The 20266-nt window shown below is 35.6% G+C and overlaps 2 protein-coding genes across 3 annotated transcripts in view; both read right to left on the minus strand.

Moving 5' to 3' along the window:
• Nucleotides 1–1603, minus strand: part of LOC115226146 — a 14380-nt gene extending 12777 nt beyond the window's left edge. Inside the window, exons 1-2 of one of the 2 annotated variants that reach the window (XM_029797140.2) lie at nt 1529–1603; nt 1–46 (exon numbers count right to left, since the gene is read on the minus strand). The exon at nt 1–46 is cut by the window's left edge and continues 37 nt beyond it. In XM_029797140.2, coding sequence (XP_029653000.2) covers nt 1–46; nt 1529–1586 — 104 coding nt within the window. In that variant the 5' untranslated portion in view covers nt 1587–1603. Of the gene's footprint in view, nt 47–1003; nt 1148–1528 lie in introns of those variants that run through there. The other variant, XM_029797142.2, reaches the window with a different exon arrangement.
• A 15-nt stretch (nt 1604–1618) lies between these two features.
• The window catches only part of LOC115225982 (slit homolog 1 protein), a 58161-nt gene continuing 39513 nt past the window's right edge, over nt 1619–20266 (minus strand). Inside the window, exons 10-15 of the mRNA XM_036514997.1 lie at nt 19842–19913; nt 19436–19507; nt 11610–11681; nt 6426–6580; nt 3662–3753; nt 1619–1708 (exon numbers count right to left, since the gene is read on the minus strand). Coding sequence (XP_036370890.1) covers nt 1628–1708; nt 3662–3753; nt 6426–6580; nt 11610–11681; nt 19436–19507; nt 19842–19913 — 544 coding nt within the window. The 3' untranslated portion in view covers nt 1619–1627. The remainder of the gene's footprint in view (nt 1709–3661; nt 3754–6425; nt 6581–11609; nt 11682–19435; nt 19508–19841; nt 19914–20266) is intronic.

A 20266-nucleotide genomic window follows, 5' to 3' on the forward strand; every position in this document is an offset into this window, starting at 1 on the left:
TTGAACTTTTTAAAAATCAAACGAAATACGAAGGATTTGGTCCGGCCTATGGATTGATATAGAAAATAATCGCTGCATTTATAAATGAGACACATGTCATAGATGCACATGAAACCCACATACGTGGATAAAAATATACTTTCATAATCACACATACACTCAAAAATACTATATATATATTATATTATATTATATCACACTAGAGACATGTCTTTGGTGTGGTAATTGTACGCGGCTGAAGAAGTCTTTTGATCTATCTGTTATATCAATTATGCATTGATATAAGAATAAGTTGTTCAATAAAGACCGAAACATATGTACCGCAATATCCTTTGCGTCCTGTTTTTCTTTCGATGCATATTTCCTATCACCTATACAGGTGCTTACATTTATCAAGTATTCACCCGGAATTTATATATATATATATATATATAGATATATATATATATATATATATTATATATATATGCAAATCAAGGAACGGCCATAATAGGCCATTCACCCACTAGAAATAACAGCCAAGGCTTCAACCGCAAAACAACATTAATTCCGTAAACCAGGAGAAAATTAAAAAAACATTTACCCTTGATTTTGCTGTTGAATTTATAAATGGTCTATGACTATTTAATTTTTTCCCACTAGGCCGCTGGTGGCAAAAAATTCTGCGAAATTTTTTGCCACCCTATATTGATTATATATATATATATATATATATTATTCTTATTCTACCTATTATATACGTTTTTACTATTTTTTTTTTGCAATTTACTTAATCACTGACATTTTATTGTTATTTTAATTTTTAGATTTCTATTATATGTAATTTTTTAGCTAGTGTAATTTAATTGTTCATTTTGAATTGATAAAAGGTGTTTTTTTTCTAATTTTTTATTTATATATTATATTGTGTGAAATTTGATTTAGTATTTCTAAATTGAATTTTTCCTCGTAAGTTTGGATTTTATTCCCTCAAATAATAATTATTATATATATATATATATACACTTATCAATCCCTTTCTTCTTGTCGCTCTCTTCATGTATCGGCTATCAATGTCTGCACGTGGATGATTGGGTCCATACATCATTAGGACCTTTCTTGACCTCCTGTCCATCTCCTTTAGCTTCTCCTCTGTCCACTTCAGTTTTCCAGCGTCATTCCGAACTACTGCGACTGCGTGCGAGTTTATCGACGAAATTATGTTTCTGGCGTTTAGCTTTCAAACCAATATTTTGCTCACTCGCCAAACGTGCTCTCTTTTGCTCTTTTCCTTCATGTCGTGCTGTTTGATTCCATCTGTGTGTGTGTGTGTTAGAGAGAGAGAGAGAGAGGGGGGAGGGAGAGAGGGAGAGAGAACATTGCAAACAATATATATATACACACATGTATATATATATATATATATATATATATACACGCATACACACATCAAAATATTTTCCCGTATATTAATTACTATAAAATGTTCTTATTAACTATCAATTTGTAATAAACTTTTTGTGTTATATTAGACAATAAATACACTTACCAATGAAATCATTCTTGTTACATAAGTGCCGACGCAACAACCAGTACAAGCCGTGCATTCGTCCGTTTATTGCATGTAAGGGTATTGTTTCTCATTGCTTCAACACATTTCTGTATGTGCTGCAGACCTTTCAGTCTTCAGTTTAGCACCGTTCATTGATATTGAGAATCGGCATACAGGCTGTAATAACAGATATGAAAATTATACACTACAACCAAAATATTTATTAGTACGATTACTGCTAACTACAGCAACAACAACAGAAACAACACTACTGGGGATGTTTACCATGCAATTAAGTTTAATCATTGCTTCCAAATATCCAAAAGCAATAAATGAAACCGTAAAAGAGTTGCTGAATTGTTGATCGTTAACAACATATGTAAAAATCCGTAAAATTTATTGCCATTTAGCAGTAAAAAATAATCCTTTAAATGCTTTCAGTGTCCAAAGCTCTCTGATCACAAGTAGATATGGCCATCGGATCATCGTCTATAGCAAAGCCGCATCGCACTGTCACCCGTCGCCAAACTTAAAATAGATCAAATTATCCTAATAAAGATGTATCAATTCGCTAAAATTTCTTCTTACTGGAGGAATGCGCAAGAGGAATTTTTCATAAAAAATTTACGAAAAATCATGCGTACAAAACTCATCAACAAGAGAAACTAATATGTCTTTACCCAAAGATGATAATGAAATAAAATTGTCAGATTGAACTCCTCAGTCGAAGCAAATGAAACAGTAAGTACATAAAATGAACACAAGAGAAACTTCGTTTTATTTTGCAAGTATATTTTATATGAAAATACGATATACTAGTATAAAATTTGGAGAGAAAACAAGCAAGGTCTTGTTAACTTAATGAGGGACATTCTGAAAACGGAAAAAATCAGAAATGGAGAAGAATATTTAAAGAAAAGAATCCATCACGAAAACGCAACTAATAATCGCAAACACCTAACAATAAATAAAAGCAATGAAAATGTAGATATTGAAGTTAGGAATAAGATTTGCATTGCCTTAGTTTGAAATTGATACTCGTTTCTTCCAATCTCGAAAATTTTTAGAAAGAAAATTGGATCTCCCAAACTGAGTGAGGATGTCACGAAGAAATAACCAATGATATTATCGGTAGGCTGGCGTCTTCAAAAGAGCCAATGGAGTCGGTGATTGCAAATGAATGAATCATTAAATAAACTAACTAAGCTTCAAGAAAACAGAAAGGTCTGAGATCAGAACAGACAATAAAACAGACACCAGAATGCAGCCATGCTCTTATTTCACGCTCTATTCTCCTATATTCTCGTAGATCGGTTAATGTGAAGCATTGATCTGTGACATTACCGGTGTCTTTTATTGTTTCTCTTGTGTTTCTTTCACAAATGTACAACTGTGTATTCAGAGATATGCCTGACAATTTTAATTTGTGTTTTAGCTGCGTTTTAAAGGTATAGGTTTTACCTTTCTGTGAAACAATGTGACCCCTACCTATTATGTTCTGGAGAGCTTATTGTACTACTTGATGTGAGAGAAGATTTAATCTGTTTCGAATATTTCATAACTTCGAATATCAAACAACCTCTTTTGCTATGGAAAACTGTCATTTGCTTCTTAACTTATTCAATCCGCTCCCTGTAATGTTTGTGAGCTAGTAGGGCCAGGATCGACTTCCAGTTACCCCTCTAAGGTTAGTGACCCGAGGTCATTCGACAAGGAATCTTGATCCCAAGTTGACTTCTGGCCACATACATTCATGCATCCTACTCTAAGGACAGCCATGTTTATCGGAGAAAGGTCGTTCTAAGTTCGTGCGTTCGTTTCTTGAATAGGGATTCCTGGACAGGGTAGAACGTTGTGTCCTTGAACAAGGCACTTCAATCCACTTTGTCCCAGTCTAATCAAGTGAAATGTGTCCCAACCTAGTGATGTTCATCTATTTCTCTCTTCAATCGTCACATCCTTGTTGTCCCATTGAGTCATGAATAAGAAGACCGATAGGGTGTGTATGTCTACGCAGGCACATAAAAAAACTAGTGAATGTATAGTACAGTCTGCATGGTCTTAATGGCTTTCGAGTGACGGTGGTGGATATATTTTAACGAAAAGGAAGAAAGTAATATTCCAGTTTACCTCTGCTCCTGGACAGCTTGTCACTTCTAAATCAGTACATTTCATTCCTGAACATGTTTGACACTGTAAATTCCGTTGAAATAACGAGTAATCTACAGAATACAAGTAAATATCTGTATTTATGAACCAAATAATGCAATGCACAGCAATAACAAGAAATATTTTCTTTCTGATGTAAAAAAAAAATGTGTACGTGTTAGTATTGAAATCAATACATGTTAGACATATAAAGCAAATTATTAACAAAGACTATAAACCTATTTTTATGTTCATTTGGAAATGTTTCAATAATGTCACAAATTCAACTGAGAGAAGCATGAAAGCCACTTGTTCTCCTTTTAGTATTCTGATGTAACAAATATGTGAAAATCGTTGAATAAATCAAATAAAGGGATGAAATTCTAAAGTTGCAAGCATTGTTGCAATGGGAACTCCTAATAAACCTGAGAATCTCATTTAAGTTATGTTGCAATGTCATATAGAATGTGAAGAAGGCCATAATATGTGAAGTGAGCAAAACAATATTTGTATAAACAATAAAAAATATGATCACTAATATGGTGCTTCTTCCAATATATATACGTTTATGTGTGTATGTATGTATGTATGTATGTATGTATGTATGTTTGTATGTATGTATGTATGTAAAGGTTGTAGTTGCCAATCCTGTAAAAGACATTATAGATATTTAGCTGGGCTAAAAAGTCACATTCGATCACAGCACCAGTAACAGTTAAGCTTCGTGCAATGGCCATACTCGGTAACGAGGGGGCAGCCATAATAATGCATGTACGTATTATGTATGTATATATGTCATTATTCACTGTTATTTCAAGATTTCTTGGCAATACTGAAAGAGAGAGTTTCTATCCTACATCTACGGCTCCTTCATTGGAATTTCAACAACATCAATGTTACCATCATTTCGGAACTTTCTACCAACATATCCATGCATAATCTTATGTTCATAGATACTCATCCGTTCATCTAATGATACGTTGCGGTAGAATCGTGAGACTTCTTTGAGCACGTAGTCTATGTTATCAGATAAGGAATGTTGCTCAAAGAGCTGCCTTCCAAGTCATATGAATTATGCAAACTTGGTCAAGGGATGCACTTCGACATTTGTGGTTATGTTACCGAAAGGATATGATACGACATTCAAAGGCATTTGGCATCGATGTTAAGCCCCTGCCGCCTTGTTTTCGTTTTAGGGAGAGGGGGTCTACATCACCGTTTATGTGGATATTATGTGTACTTGTCAGTGTTTTCCGGGTTTTCACATAAACAGTTCGGATCTCATCAAGTGTCCAATAAAACAGCCCAAATGTTAGTATGAGTAGTTGCATAGCAAACACGCCGTGGGCCAATGTTTTGTTGAATGCATAGATTTCTAAGGTCAAAATTTTATTAATTAGCTGTAATGTTCTTTGATTATACTTTAATGACACCTGTAACCTAATGGCACCTGTAACATAATGGCACCTGTAAAAAATACACTTTTTGGTCGTTACCCAATATTCATGACCACAGATAAGGATGGGCACGAAAACCAAACTGAAGACAGTGTGTTTGGTTTTGTTACCACGTTTTACTCTTCTGCTGATCGAATGCTGGAGCATTTTTAGTATCTCGGGAGGGTCATTATACCAATGATAAACACACGTACTGGTTCTATGTCACTTTAATATTCGTCACTTTTCTCTCTTTCTCTTTTCTCTCTTTTACTTGTTTCAGTCATTTGACTGCAGGCATGCTGGAGCACCGCCTTTAGTCGACAAGATCGACCCCAGGATTTATTCTTTGTAAGCCCAGTACTTATTCTATCGGTCTCTTTTGCCGCACCGCTAAGTGACGGAGACATAAACACACCAGCATCGGTTGTCAAGCAATGCTAGGGGGACAAACACAGACACACAAACAAATATACACACATACAATATATATATATATAATTATATATACATATACGACAGGCTCTTTCATTTCCGTCTACCAAATCCACTCACAAGGTATGGTGGCCCGGGCTATAGCATAAGACATTGCCCAAGATGCCACCAGTGGGACTGACCCGGCATGTTGTTTGTAGACAAGCTACTTACCCACAGGCCACTCCAGCACCTCTATACATATATATACGACGGGCTTCTTTCAGTTTCCGTCTACCAATCGACTCACAAGTATTGGTCGCCCGGGGCTATAGCAGAAGACACTTGCCCAAGATGCCACGCAGTGGGACTGAACCCGGAACCATGTTGTTGTAAGCAAGCTACTTACCACACAGCCACTCCTACGCCTTTGTTAACAATTTGTTAACGAATTAACTAAATGAATGTGTGATTAACCGTTTGGTTAACCTATCAACCAGTTATGGTTGGTAGAAACTTTTTGTCATTCGTTACCGCTTCAATAACATTTTTTTTGTAGTTATGAGTGAGAATGTATGTTTGAAGAGTATGTCTGTGTGCATATGTGTGTATATGTGAGCGTATTTTCATGTGTGCACTGTTGTGAATGTTTGTGTATGTGTATATGCGCGCGCGCCCGTGTGTGCCGTTGATGGTTTGTGTGAGACAGTTGAATCTTTAAGCTCTTTAGAGCGAAGATGTGAATGAAAAGCGTGCGAATGGTAAAACGTTTATTCCTCATATCTTTATCTATAGTTTCCCTTTCATAAGACATGATATTGTAAGCTCCAGAGAATAACCCGGATTTTTGTTCGTTTCAATAATAAAAGAAAAGAAGAAACGAGAATTTTACTTACTTTGACATTGCAAATAATCCAGTATAGATATTCGTTTCCCCGAGCCTTCATGACACGTGCCAGAGACAGCCACAGTTCTGTTATAGACTTTTTTAATATAATTTACGAAGGCTGGCAAGTGACATCCACACCTCAGGTTATTGTCTGGGAGGTAACTGTAATAATAAAGAGAACTCTGAATACCTTTCAGATCAACAGAGAAATTCCTATGTGATTTGACAAGAAACAAAGATTATAAAATTTGAGCAGGTTTATAAACGTCATGACATTCATTTTACTAAGTGTTGTTAATAACATCAATAATGCGAAATGGTTTCTAGTAGAAAGTGGAAGCATTAAGGTTCTATTCACTTTTAGCTTACATATTGAATAATAAATTACCTTTAAATAAGATTACTAGCGACTTGAAACGATTTTATTTTATCGTAGTTTAGGGAGATTTTAGTGTCGGGAATTTGGTGGTAGGGATCTTGCGCCGCTCTATCTGAGAAAACTCATTTAGACGGGCGGTTTTGGCGCTAAGAAGGTCGTGTTTATTCTATGTAGCAACTGGTTTTAAAACTAGAGACGTACCAGCGCAGAAACTGAGAGATTACAGTGTTGTACAATTATTGCTTGAGCGCACAGACATGTATATTAATAACTTAATTAAGAAGGGGGAAATTAATATTCAATTTTGATATATCAGTTTGAATTTTCAGTGTTTTTCAAAAAAGAGCAACAGCAAGAACACAGCAACACCACATCAACAAAAATACAACAACAACAACAACAACAACAATAATGATGATAATAATAAATAATAATCATAATAATAATATAATGAGATTAATCATAATAATAATAATAATAATAATAATAATAATAAATGCCCTATGCAGTACAAGGCATTGGCTTCCCGGCTTCTTGTCTTAACTGATTGGAATTGGGTAGCATGTACATTTTTTGTCTTGGTATAAAAGATGGGCTCTACAGCAAATATCTTCTCCAATACCACAGATTTGCTTGTTTAGTTGTTTGACCTTACCAGATGGGAATGTCTCTGATCACGAGCAGAAATAGTGGGGAAGCATCATAGCCATGTGTTGAGTGGAATTCCTTAAGATTTTAATAATTCACCTTTGGAAATACGTGTGTTTTGTTCATCATCCTTAAACAAACCTAATTCGGGGACAGTTTGAAATGATGGGCTACTGAGCCTGAAGAAAATTCTAACTGGGCTCCACCTGCAAGATCATGCACTGTTTATCTTGATATAAGATTACCATGTTGCGCACATGTGGTCGTGATGCATATACCTGGTATACCCTTATCAGACAGGGAGTCATGATGGGTATATTGGGCTTCCTATATTTTACCCTAGTGTCATTTTGGTGGCATGCGCTGCTCTTTCACCCAATAATAAAAATAATAATAATAATAATTCTTTCTAGCGGAAGCACAAGTCCTCAAATTTGGGGGAAGGGACTAAGTCGATTTGATCGACCCCGGTGCGTAACTGGTACTTATTTAATCGACGCTGAAAGGATGAAAGACAAAGTCGACCTCGGTGGCATTTGAACTCATAACGTGAACACAGACGAAATACCAATAAGCATTTCACCCGGTGTGCTATATAATAATAATAATAATAATAATAATAATAATAATAATAATAATACTAATAATGATATATGAATAATGGTGATGATGTGATGATGATGATGATGATGATGATGATGGTGATTATGATAATGAATGATAATATAATATAATAATAATAATAATAATATATAATAAAATAATAATAATAATAAATAATATAATAATAATAATAATAATAATAATAATAATAAAAGAACTAGACCCAGCGGAGAGCTACAAGTACCTAGGAGTAATTGAAGTGAAAGGAATAAGGCATTCAGAGATGAAGGAAAGGATCAGGAGAGAATGTTATCGAAGAGTGAGAGCAATACTCAAGACAGAGCTGAATGCAAGAAACAGGATCGAAGCGATCAATGCATTAGCCATACCAGTCGTGACTTACAGTTTCAATATCGTTAACTGGTCAATTACTGAAATATGTCAGCTCGACAGAAAAATACGAAAACTGTTGGCAATGCATAGAATTCACCACCCTAAGGCAGATATAGAACGACTTTATATACCAAGAAAAGAGGGAGGCCGTGGGCTTTTGCAACTGGCAATAACAATGAAGATTGCTACAATTGGCTTAGACACCTACCTGAAAAAGTCTGAGGACTGGATGTTAAAACTTGTCTCAAAACACGAAAACAAGAAAGCATCATACTCAGTAACAAAACAGGCAAAGGAATATCTAAGTGAATTCCGAATACAACAAATTTCGGAATTAGAGATAGACATACAAGAAACAAGCACAGAAAAAGCTAGGCGCATGAAAACCGTGCAAAAACTGCGGCCTTAGATATTCTGAATAATAAATGGCAAGAAAAAAACTCTCTAAGGCAAATACCCAAAGAAGCGAATAATACAGATATTGACAAAGCCCTGACCCATCAATGCTAATGGCCTCTGGCTTAAAATCTGAAACAGAAGGGTTTCTCATAGCAGCTCAAGATCAATGCCTACCAACAAGAAACTACCAGGCCAACATATTAAAGAACGGCAGTAGCCCAACATGTCATGTATGCCGACACACAAAATGAAACCATTGATCATGTTGCCTCCAAATGCAGTCTTCTTGCGCATACAGAGTATCTCAACAGGCATGATAGAGCTGCACATATATTCACTGGGTAATTTGCAAAAACCTGGATTTGCCCCATGAAAAAAAACTTGTGGAACACAATCCACCTCCAGTGCTTGGAAATGACCACATCTCACTCCTCTGGAGCTTCACCATTCAACTGACAGAAAGATAATGCAAATAGGCCAGACTCATATTGAAAGACTTCAGACAAAGAACATGTCCGCCTCATTGATATGACTGTCCCAATCGATATAAACGTATCTGTCAAGACCTACCAAAAACTGAACAAATATAAAGATCTTGAAATAGAAACCAGCAAAATGTGGAAGCTGAGACTAAAACAATACCTGTTGTCATAGTGCCCTTGGAATGATAGCGAAAGGGGCTGATTGCTACCTAACTCAGATACCAGGAAACCCCAAAATGGCAGAAATTCAAAGATAGTGCTCATGGAACTGCTCATATCCTACGCAAATACTCTCTATGTAATCCCAAGGTTTAAAAACAAACTTTTTTTAAAATTTATTTATTAGACATTCACTAGTACCACACCAAAAAACCCCAAATATAATGGCACACTAGACATAACAACAACGTAAACTTCCAACCTTTGTCTCTTGAGGTCTCTGGGTGAGACTTGGAGCCAACTTGTACAGACATAAGCAAAAGTCAAACATAGAATAATAATAATAATAATATGATAATAATAATATACAATAATAATAATATAATAATATAATAATAATAAAAATAATAATAATGATAATAAAAATAATAATATATAATGAATAAATAAATAATAATAATAATAATATAATATAATAATAATAATAATAATAATAAAATATAATAATCTTTTGTTGATTTTATAAGTTATGTGATAGAAGATAACTTTTTCATTTTCATTTCAATTCATTTTAATATGTCTGTATGTCTTTGGGTCTGTGTCATTCGCTGTGTATTGGCCAAAACCAAATAATCCATTGATAAGGAGGTCATCAGGTAATCGCTAAAGCCAAAAACCTCTCAGTTCAAGTGTCTTATGCCTGAGTAGAAATTAGAGGGAAAATGAATAAAAGAAGGTTTAACCTTCTCATTTGACCCTTCAAATACAATCATAGACATCTTCATACACATTCAAGAATGAATATGGTAGTAGAAAGTAAAGTTAGAGTTACAGAGAGAGAGAGGTGAGGGTATGAATGTAAGCCTTTCCCACCACTCTGTACTACATACTGCAGTAGATTTATTAGAGAGGAGAATGAGAAATGATAATTAAAAATAACAGATACCAAATAAATCAGGTAGGATGGTGATAGAGAATCATAAGATGATATTCTAGATATAGTTTTGAATCATAAACAAATATGATATAATAAAATGTATTGGGCAAACAGATTACTACAGCTGTCATAGGAGAAAGAGATGATATAAAATATATAAATGGCATACTAATTTAGAAGATGACTAGATATAGATGATATCTAGATATAGATGATATTTGGACAGAATGACATACTATGATAGATTTAGATGATATTTTTTGAAAAGATACATACAAAATATGGATAAATCTACTAAATGTAGCTAACCTGCAATATATAGCTTACCAGCTACAAGATATTAGTGACATACGAGCAAAGGGTATTGTCATATAAGTGTTGTGGCAAAGTTGCTAGGTATTGCGAATTCGAAATATTGCTGAGTAAAATACCAGTTATATTTGACATGAGAGATTTAGCTGGATAAGCATTCTAAATATAACTGGAAATTATAGCATATATATCTGAAATTGTAGGCATGGAATGTTTTTTTCCCTTGGCACTTCCTTTATTGAATATGATTTCAGAAGAGAATATTCTGAACCTTTTAGGAATTTTGCTACATCGTAATGCAATTCTATAATGTTCTGATAAATACAATTTTGAAATAGATCTGCTTGTATACCTCCCAACCTCTAATACTGCGCAAACGTTATTAGTTTTACTACTATTTATCTCCCTTAAAAGGTTCTCCATTCCAAGCAGTGTGGTTAAGCTTTAATAGGGATAGGATTGTGTTAAATTTCCCTCTCTTTCTTTCTGTACTTCTCTCTCTACGCACACACATGTATGTATACATGTGTGTGTGTGTTGTGTGTGTGTGTGTGTGTGTGTTTATGTATGCACATACGCATACACACACAGGAATCTTTATATATGTATGCATGAAGGTTGGTATGTAGGCCACTCTCTCGACTCCAGTTAATTATGTGTATTTATAAACATGGAGGAAACTAGATCAAACCAACCTTCTGATATTTGAACATAAACTTTTAGATAATAAAACACAATGCTCGGAAATCATGTTGATGCGCTGAAATTTAAATCAACTCATTGTTGTTTATTACCAACATTTGACGAGGAATTGAGAATTTGATGACTTCATTTTATTATTTTCATTTTCCTATAAACAAAAAGAACTTGTTTGCTTACATTTCAACTATGCTGGGAAGGAATAAGAAAGCGCCATCTTCATAATGTTCTATTGGGTTGTCTTGCAAATATCTGAAAAAGAGACAAATATTACACACTTTAAAATAAGTAAAAGTAAATAAATCTGTTTACTCCTGTTCAGTACTAAACTGCGTTTTAGTCAACACTAACAGGGTAAATGCTGATATTACACACTACAATTCTCTTTATAGTTATCCGGGAAGTGTTGTTTGAACAAGAATAGGTTCCTTCAATCTAACTTAATTGTCCTAAGAGAAAACCTGATAACAAAACAGCAAAAGATGGAAGAGGAGAAAATACAAAAATAACAAGGAGACTTTCTTATGTGCACAAAATGGGTTTTAGTTAACATTCTCATCTATGGTAGAAATATCATTCTCCATATAGGCATGGTTCTGTGGCAAGAAAATTACTTCTCACATCCATGGACTCTTTAGTCCAACTGTGTGGCACCTTGGACAAATAACATTTACTATAACCTTGGGTCACAAAGCGTTGTGAGTAGTTTGGCTGCAGGAGACTGTGTGGATTCCCCTTCGTATATATATGTATACATATATATATATGTATATATATATATATTATATATATATATATATATATATATATATATATATATATATAATATTATATATATATATATATATGCTGTTCTTGTCTTTGTGTTTATCCCCACCAACGCTTGATAACCAATATTGGTTTGTTTACGTCCCCCGTAACTTAGTGGTTCTGCAAAAGGTAACCGGTTGATTAAGTACCAGATTTTAAAAATTCAGTACTAAGGATGATTTGTTCGCCGAAATGCTTAAAGGTACTGCCCCAGAATGGCTGTAATCTGTTAACTGAAACAAGGAATAGTAAAAGTATATACTCCAGTAGCAGTGTAATGATAAAAAGAGGTCTTCAAAACAATAAAATATTAATTATTGCAATAACATTGACCATCTTCAGACCAGTGCATAACTTTCAGAATCCTATTCAAAGTACATAAAACAATGCTCACCTTTTGGTAGAAGATATATACTGGGTACCTATAAATTGACTTTACTATTTGAACAATTCAGAAGAAAATGAAAAACAAGGATAGCTCATCAAACTTTATTGGAAATCATTGGCAAACAAATATCAGAAGCATTAGAACACTTCGACGTGGATTCAGTTGTTACATACCAATTTTAAGTCGCTAAAAGCCACATTGCTTTTTTCTTGGTTGATTCTTTTTAACGGGATTTTCACTAAAAGAGTCTTCCCCATGAAGACATTCTTTTAAATCTGGTTAACCTACATATTTTCTTTGAAAATAACTGAGATATTTTGATTCAAAGTCACTTTTTCGCCTTACGCTGCCATTTTTGACCTCAAAAATTTTGACATAACTGTTTCAAAGAACCAATTTCCAATTATTTCAGCTCCAAATGTAGCTTACAACTCGATCATCATTGCCAAAACCATGCAATTAATTAGGTTGAGAACTGAATTACTAATTAAATCATGTAATAGAAGTGGAAGAGCTGCACTCTGTTGTTCACAGTCTGTAAGTGAAGTTCAGTAACAAGGACGGGGAGTTCATTGTTGGGGTGCCGGGTGGGATAATCTATAGTCACCTTGACTATGGAGTTGGCTACTTGCTGGATGCTCTCCATTATGTTCCTCTCAGTTTCCACATTACCGTTACTTGAGCTGGTTTTAACTGTGATATTAATGCCATCTACATACCTACTGTAAAGTAGAAGAGTTGTGGATTGTTTTGCCAAGGATTGCTTAGGTTTTCTGTCCCGCCAGGTCAGGAAGAGGCCAGCAATATCTCCAGATACACCGACACAAATGGCTGCACCTTGAACCTGCATGTATAGCTTCTAGTTAAACTTTACTCTGTGGTTCTTCAAGGTGATCCTTACGCTAGCTCCTACTGCGTGTGCAATCATTCCTCTCTCTTAATTGTTGTTCTCAGGGAGTTGAGTGGGTAGGGTCCAGCCACACCAGCGCTCACGGTGCTTTTCTTCACTGCTGAAGTGATGGTGGGTGGTCTAAGCATCTGTGATCTGGCGGGGCAGAATATACTGAGGTCAGGGTTGTCTAAATAGTCACCGTCGTAGCTTAGTCTAAGAACAAGACCCGCATCACTTATGTTGACATCACAGAACGACACTTCACTTTTCACAGATTATCTCATTATATTACACCCCAGAAAAATCTATGTCAATAGATGGGTAGAAAGAATCATGTCCATAGTGCCCACTACACAACATGTGAAGACCTTGGAGCGGCTGCAAATACTGATTTTATTGAGAATCTCCTCTGTGCTAACATAGACGAGAAGAAGAAGAAAGAAGTTGAAGAGGAAAAAGAAATAGAAAGAATGTGAAGGGGAAAAAGAAGCAGTAGAACAAGAAGGAGAAGAAGAAGTAGTAGTAGAAGAAGGAGAAGAAGAAGAAGAAGAGGAGAAGAAATAAAAAAAGAGTAGAAGAAGAAAAAGAAGAAACAGAAGAAGAAAAAGAGAAGAAAACGAAGAAAAAGAGAAGAAGAAGAAGAAGAAGACGAAGAAAAGAAGAAGAAGAAGAGAAGAAGAGGAAGAAGGGAAGATGACGAAGATGAAGAAACGAAGAAAAAGAAGTAGAAGAAGAAGATGAAGATGAAGAAGGAGAAGATGACGAAGATGAAGTAGAAGAGAAGAAGAAGAAAAAGGAGGAGAAGAAGAAGAAGAAGAAAAAGGAGGAGAAGAAGAAGAAAAGAAGAAGAAGAAGAAGAAGAAGAAGAAGAAGAAGAAGACATTAATAATCGTAGTGTTCAAGAAGATGAAATAGAAAATGTAGTCAAAGAAATAACAGGAGATATTTTAGGGAGACGGAAGAAACGTTTGAGGGAGAGAACATGAAAGAAGAAAAATGAAGGAGGAGACTAAGGAGGCAAAGGAGACGAGGGCGAAAAAGAAGACGAAGAAGAGAAAGATTTGGAAGATGAGAAAAAGAAGGATAAGGAGAATTAGAAGAAGAAGAAGGAGAAGAAGAAGAATGAAGAAGAAGAGAAGAAAAAGAAGAAGAAAAGAAGAAGAGAAGAGAAGAAGAGAAGGGAAGAAGAAGAAGAATGAGTAGGACACAAAGCAAAAGAACAAGAATAGGAGAAGACGAGGAGTAAGAGGGCAGCTTGAGGTGGATGAGGGGATTTGAAGGAGTGAGGAATTAAAATATATTATGAGATGGAGAATAGAACATTAGAGAGGGAGGAGAGGAGATGAGAGGGAGACGGGTTTTATTATATTGGACTTTGTTCATTGGCAGAGGATGTTGAGGAAGAGGAGATTCGTTGGATGAATGAGAATCAGGATAAGGAAGGAGAATTTGAAGAAGCCGAAAGCACGGAGTAATTTTATCAAAAAAGAGAATATGACGAAAAAGAAGGAGAAATGTAGAAGAAGAAGAAGGGAAGAAGAAGAAGAATGAGTAGGACAACAAAGCAAAGAACAAGAATAGGGAGAAGGACGAGGAGAAGAGGGCAGCTTGAGGTGGAGGAGGGGATTTGAAGGAGGAGGAGGAAAAAGAAGATGAGGAGAGGGAGAAGAGAAAAGAGAGGGGAGGAGAGGAGAGGAGAGGGAGAAGGGTTGATGAGAGGGAGGGGATGGCAGAGGAGGTTGAGGAAGAGGAGATCGGGGGATGAATGAGAAGTGAAGGATAAGGAAGGAGAAATGTGAAGAAGCAGAAAGCACGGGAGTAAGTTTATCAAAAAAGAGAAGAGGACGAAAAAGAAGGAGAAATGTAGAAGAAGAAGAAGGGGATGACGAGGAAAAAGTAAAAGAAGAAAAAGAAGAAGAAGAAGAAGGAGAAGAAAAAAGAAGAAGAAGAAGAAGAAGAAGAAGAAGAAGAAGAAGAAGAAGAAGAAGAAGAAAAGAAGAAGAAGAAGAAGAAGAAGAAGAAGACATTAATAATCATAGTGTTCAAGAAGATTAAATAGAAAATGTAGTCAAAGAAATAAACGGAGATATTTTAGGGAGACGGAAGAAACGTTTGAGGGAGAGAACATGGCTGAAAACTCAGGGAATACAAATTTAATACAAATTTAAATACAAATCGTTGAAATTTGGGAATCCAAAATGAGTTAAAGTGTCAAGAATTGAAACAAAGCAACTGCAATAAAGGAACATTAAATTTGTCCTTTTATTTCAAATTCTCTCTCCATTCCTCCCTCTTTCTCTCATTGTGTCTTGCTCTCTTAATCCCACTTTGTATTTCCTAAATCATGTTCGGTTCCCGAGTTTGTTTACTGCAGTCCGAGAGTTTATACGGTTAAGAGTGTATAGTTAGTTAGTTAATTTGGCTCAAAAGCAAATAGCAAGGCCATGTAGGGGGACATGGAGTTAAGTATAGGGTGGTGTTCATGTAAAGAATTCAGGCCACTTGAGGTCCAGGGAGGCTTTGAACAAAGCGGTCGTCGGCATCTTCACCATCTCGTCTGGCAGCTTGTTCCACGGATCCGCAACCCGGACGGAGAAATCTCCTGTCCTTCGATTAAGATGAAATCGTCGCAGGTAGAGCTTTTCGGAATGACTCCGCAGCCGACGCTCTGGAGCAGAGTGAAGACAGCTCTTTCGAGATGCTGTATGTCTTTGAGGAGATAAGGAGAAGAGGCTTGAATCCCATACTCCAATATGGGTCTCACCAGCGTGACATAGAGTGGTAGGAATATGGCTGCCGTGAGCATTCCGAATGACCGTCGAATCAAGAACAGAATTCCGCGTGCTTTGTTGGCAGCATGGACGCACTGGGCCGAAGGCGAAAGGAGGAATCCACCCAATACCCAGGTCCTTTACCTGATCGGTCCTCTCCAGCAGCAGACGACCCGGCTCGAAATCAAGTTGAGTTGCAGGAGTAGAGCCGACAGGCAGATGACAGCACTTTGACACGTTCAACACAGGTCCCAATCGTTAGACCACTTCCAAATTTGGTGGAGGCATCGACGAAGATCCTCTATATTACCGCGAGGAGCGACCAGTTTGATATCGTCGGCAAATAGAAGGGTGTGTTGCGTGAGGTCGTCGGGCAAGTCATTTATGAAGACTAAGAACAACAAGGGCCCAAGCACTGAACCTTGAGGCACGCCACTGCTCGCACTGGAGACTTCGGACCGCGAACCATTACTTGGACTTGGAAGGAGCGATCTGAGAGGAAGGCACCAACCCATCGTACAATATCCGATGGAAACTATATGCTTGAAACTTGACAAGTAATAGGCGGTGGTTTACCGAGTCAAAAGCTTTGGCAAAGTCCAATAAAACGATGTCAACAGCATCACTATCATCGAGGATGCGCGTCACCAATTCTTCCATTACTAGTATATATCATCATCAAATATTACTTCAAACAGAGTATCAGAAACTGAACGAACTTACAATGTCTTTAAATTCTTAACCGCGTGAATATACCTTGTTTGATGGTTGAAATGTTGTTGGCACCAAGATACCTGTTGCAGTAAAGAACGAGTAAAAATTATTAAATGGGAAAATATTTGTGATACTACAAAAAGAAGAAGAAGAAGAAGAAGAAGAAGAAGGATGAGGAGAAGAAGAAGGAGAAGAAGAAGAAGAAGAAGAAGAAGAAGAAGAAGAAGAAGAAGAAGAAGAAGAAGAAGAATCAGGCGAAATTATTTCATGGAAGTGTGGACAAATAACCACACGGCACCACAGAATAAAGACAACAATGTGAAACAAACAACAGTAGAATATACATAAGTATTATATTAACACTGCAGACACACTCATACATATATGAACATACACGTTTTCAGGAATAAACTTTTGATGCAGACAATTATCAACAGATAGTCATTGTCATGTTCAGACACAATCAAATAAATATAGCACGAATATGAAAAGTGATTATGACTTCAAGTAATAGGGAGTGAGAACAAATAGAAATCAGGGAATATTTAAATTAAAGACACATTATATTCCTCATGTATAAACGACAACATTGAAAGGACTTACAGAGTTTCTAAGCTGTGAAGGTCTTGAAACATTACTTTCTCAATGTTCGAAATTTTATTGTTCTGAAGATATCTGAAGCAGGAAAAAATGTTGCTTATTTTGACGTAGTATGGAATTGCAATAAAATATGAAATATTGTTCTTTTTGTATAGGAAGAAAACCATAGGAAAATAAAATGACAAGAAGAAGATGAAGAAGATGAAGAGGAAGAAGAAGAAGAAGAAGAAGAAGAAGATGAAGAAAAAGAAGGTAGAAGAAGAAGAAGAAGGTAGAGGAGGAGGAGGAGGAGAGAAGAAGAAGAAGAAGAAGAAGAAGAAGAAGGTGGAGGAGGAGGAGGAGAAGAAGAAGAGAAGAAAAAGAAGAAGATGAAGAAAAAGAAAAAGGTACAGGAGGAGGAGGAGGAGATGGAGGAGGAGGAGGAGGAGGAAAATAAGAACCAGGTGGAGGAGAAGAAGAAGAAGTAGAAGAAGATGAAGAAAAACGAGAAGGTAGAAGAGGAGGAGCATGAGGTAAAGGAGGAGGAGGAGGAGGATAGCGATGATGCGAAGAAGAAGAAGAAGAAGAAGAAGAAGAAGAAGAAGATAAAGAAGAAAAGAAGAAGAATAGAAGATGAAGGAAGAGTAGAAGAAGAAGAAGAAGAAGAAGAAGAAAGAGCAGGAGAAGAAGGAGAAGAAGGAGAAGAAGAAGAAGAAGAAGAAGAAGCAGAAGAAATAGATGATTAAGAATAGTATTAGAGGAAGAAGAAGAAAAAGAGATGAGAGGTGTTAAGAAGAAGAAAAAGAAGAGAAGAAGAAGAAGAAGTAGAAGAAGAAGAAGTCGAAGAAGAATAAGAAGAAGAAGAAGAAGACGAAGAAGAAGAAGAAGAAGAAGACGAAGAAGAAGAAGAAGAAGAAGAAGAAGAAGAAGAAGAAAAAGATGATGACGAAGAAAAAGAAGAAGAAGAAAAGAAGAAGAAGAAGAAGAAGAAGTAGAAGAAGAAAAGAAGAAGAAGAAGAACAACAACAACAACAACAAGATCAAGTCGAACAAGATTATAAGAAGGAAACAAGAAGAAGATGTGCACTCTGAAAGTTTATTCGTTTCTGGGAGAAAATATATCAGCATCAAAGTATACATTTAGATAATAGTATTAAGAAACTGAACGAACTTACAATGTTTTTAATTCGAAATCCCCGTGAAGGTACCTTCTTCGATGGTTGAAATGTAGTTATCTCGCAGATCTCTATAGCAGTAAAGAGTAAAATAAATTATATGGAAAATATTTGTGATACATCAAACATTGCGGCTTTACAATGAAAGAGGAAAAGAAAAAAGATAACGAGAAGAAAAGAAAAAGAAAAGAAGAAGAAGAAGAATAAGATTAGAAGAAGAAGAAGAGAAGAAGAAGAAGAAGACGAAGAAAGAGAAGAAGAAGAATAAGATAAAGAAGAAGAAGAAGAAGAAGAAGAAGAACAAGAAGAAGAAGAAGAAGAAGAAGAAGAAGAAGAAGAAGAAGAAGAAACAAATATAAACTAATGGATTGATTTAGTCACATTTCAAATAAAAATCGTTGAAATTTGAGGTGCAAAATCGAAGTGAAACAAAGCAACTGCAATAAAGGAACATAAAATTTTTCCTATTATTTCATGTTCTCTCTCAATTTTTCACACTTTCTCTCACTATGTCTCGCACTCTTTCTCCCTGTTTGTATCTTCCAAACTCCTGTTCGGTCCCCAAATTTGAATTGATTTTGCTTATTGCAGTCAGAAAGTTCATACATTTGTGAGTATATATATCAGCATTATTTATTACTTTCAGAAATTATTATCAAGAAACTGAACGAACTTACAATGTCGTCAAATTCGAAAGCCCATTGAATATACCTTGTTTCAAGGTTGAAATTTTGTTGCTGTCAAGATCTCTATAGAAGTAAAGAAAGAGTAAAATAAATTATACGGAAAATATTTGTGATGAAGCGTCAAACAATATGGATTTAGAATGAAAGGAAGGAAAAAAAGACATATACAGTACAAGAAGAAGAGGAAGAAGAAGAAGAAGAAGAAGAAGAAGAAGAAGAAGAAAAGAAGAAGAAGAAGAACAACAACAACAACAACAAGATCAAGTCGAACAAGATTAAGAAGAAGGAAACAAGAAGAAGATAGTGCACTCTGAAAGTTTATTCGTTTCTGGGAGAAAATATATCAGCATCAAAGTATACATTTAGATAATAGTATTAAGAAACTGAACGAACTTACAATGTTTTTAAATTCGAAATCCCCGTGAAGGTACATTCTTCGATGGTTGAAATGTAGTTATCTCGCAGATCTCTATAGCAGTAAAGAGTAAAATAAATTATATGGAAAATATTTGTGATACATCAAACATTGCGGCTTTACAATGAAAGAAGGAAAAAGAAAAAAGATAACGAAGAAGAAAAGAAGAAGATGAAGTAGAAGATGAAGAAGTAGAAGAAGAAGAAGCAGAAGAAGAAGAAGAAGAAGAAGAAGAAGAAGAAGAAGAAGAAGAAGAAGAAGAAGAAGAAGAAGAAGAAGAAGAAGAAGAAGACATTAATAATCATAGTGTTCAAGATGTTTAAATAGAAAATGTAGTCAAAGAAATAAACGGAGTTATTTTAGGGAGACGGAAGAAACGTTTGAGGAGAGAACATGGCTGAAAACTC

The sequence above is a fragment of the Octopus sinensis genome, linkage group LG29 (genome assembly GCF_006345805.1).
Source record: "Octopus sinensis linkage group LG29, ASM634580v1, whole genome shotgun sequence".
NCBI classification, from domain to species: domain Eukaryota; kingdom Metazoa; phylum Mollusca; class Cephalopoda; order Octopoda; family Octopodidae; genus Octopus; species Octopus sinensis.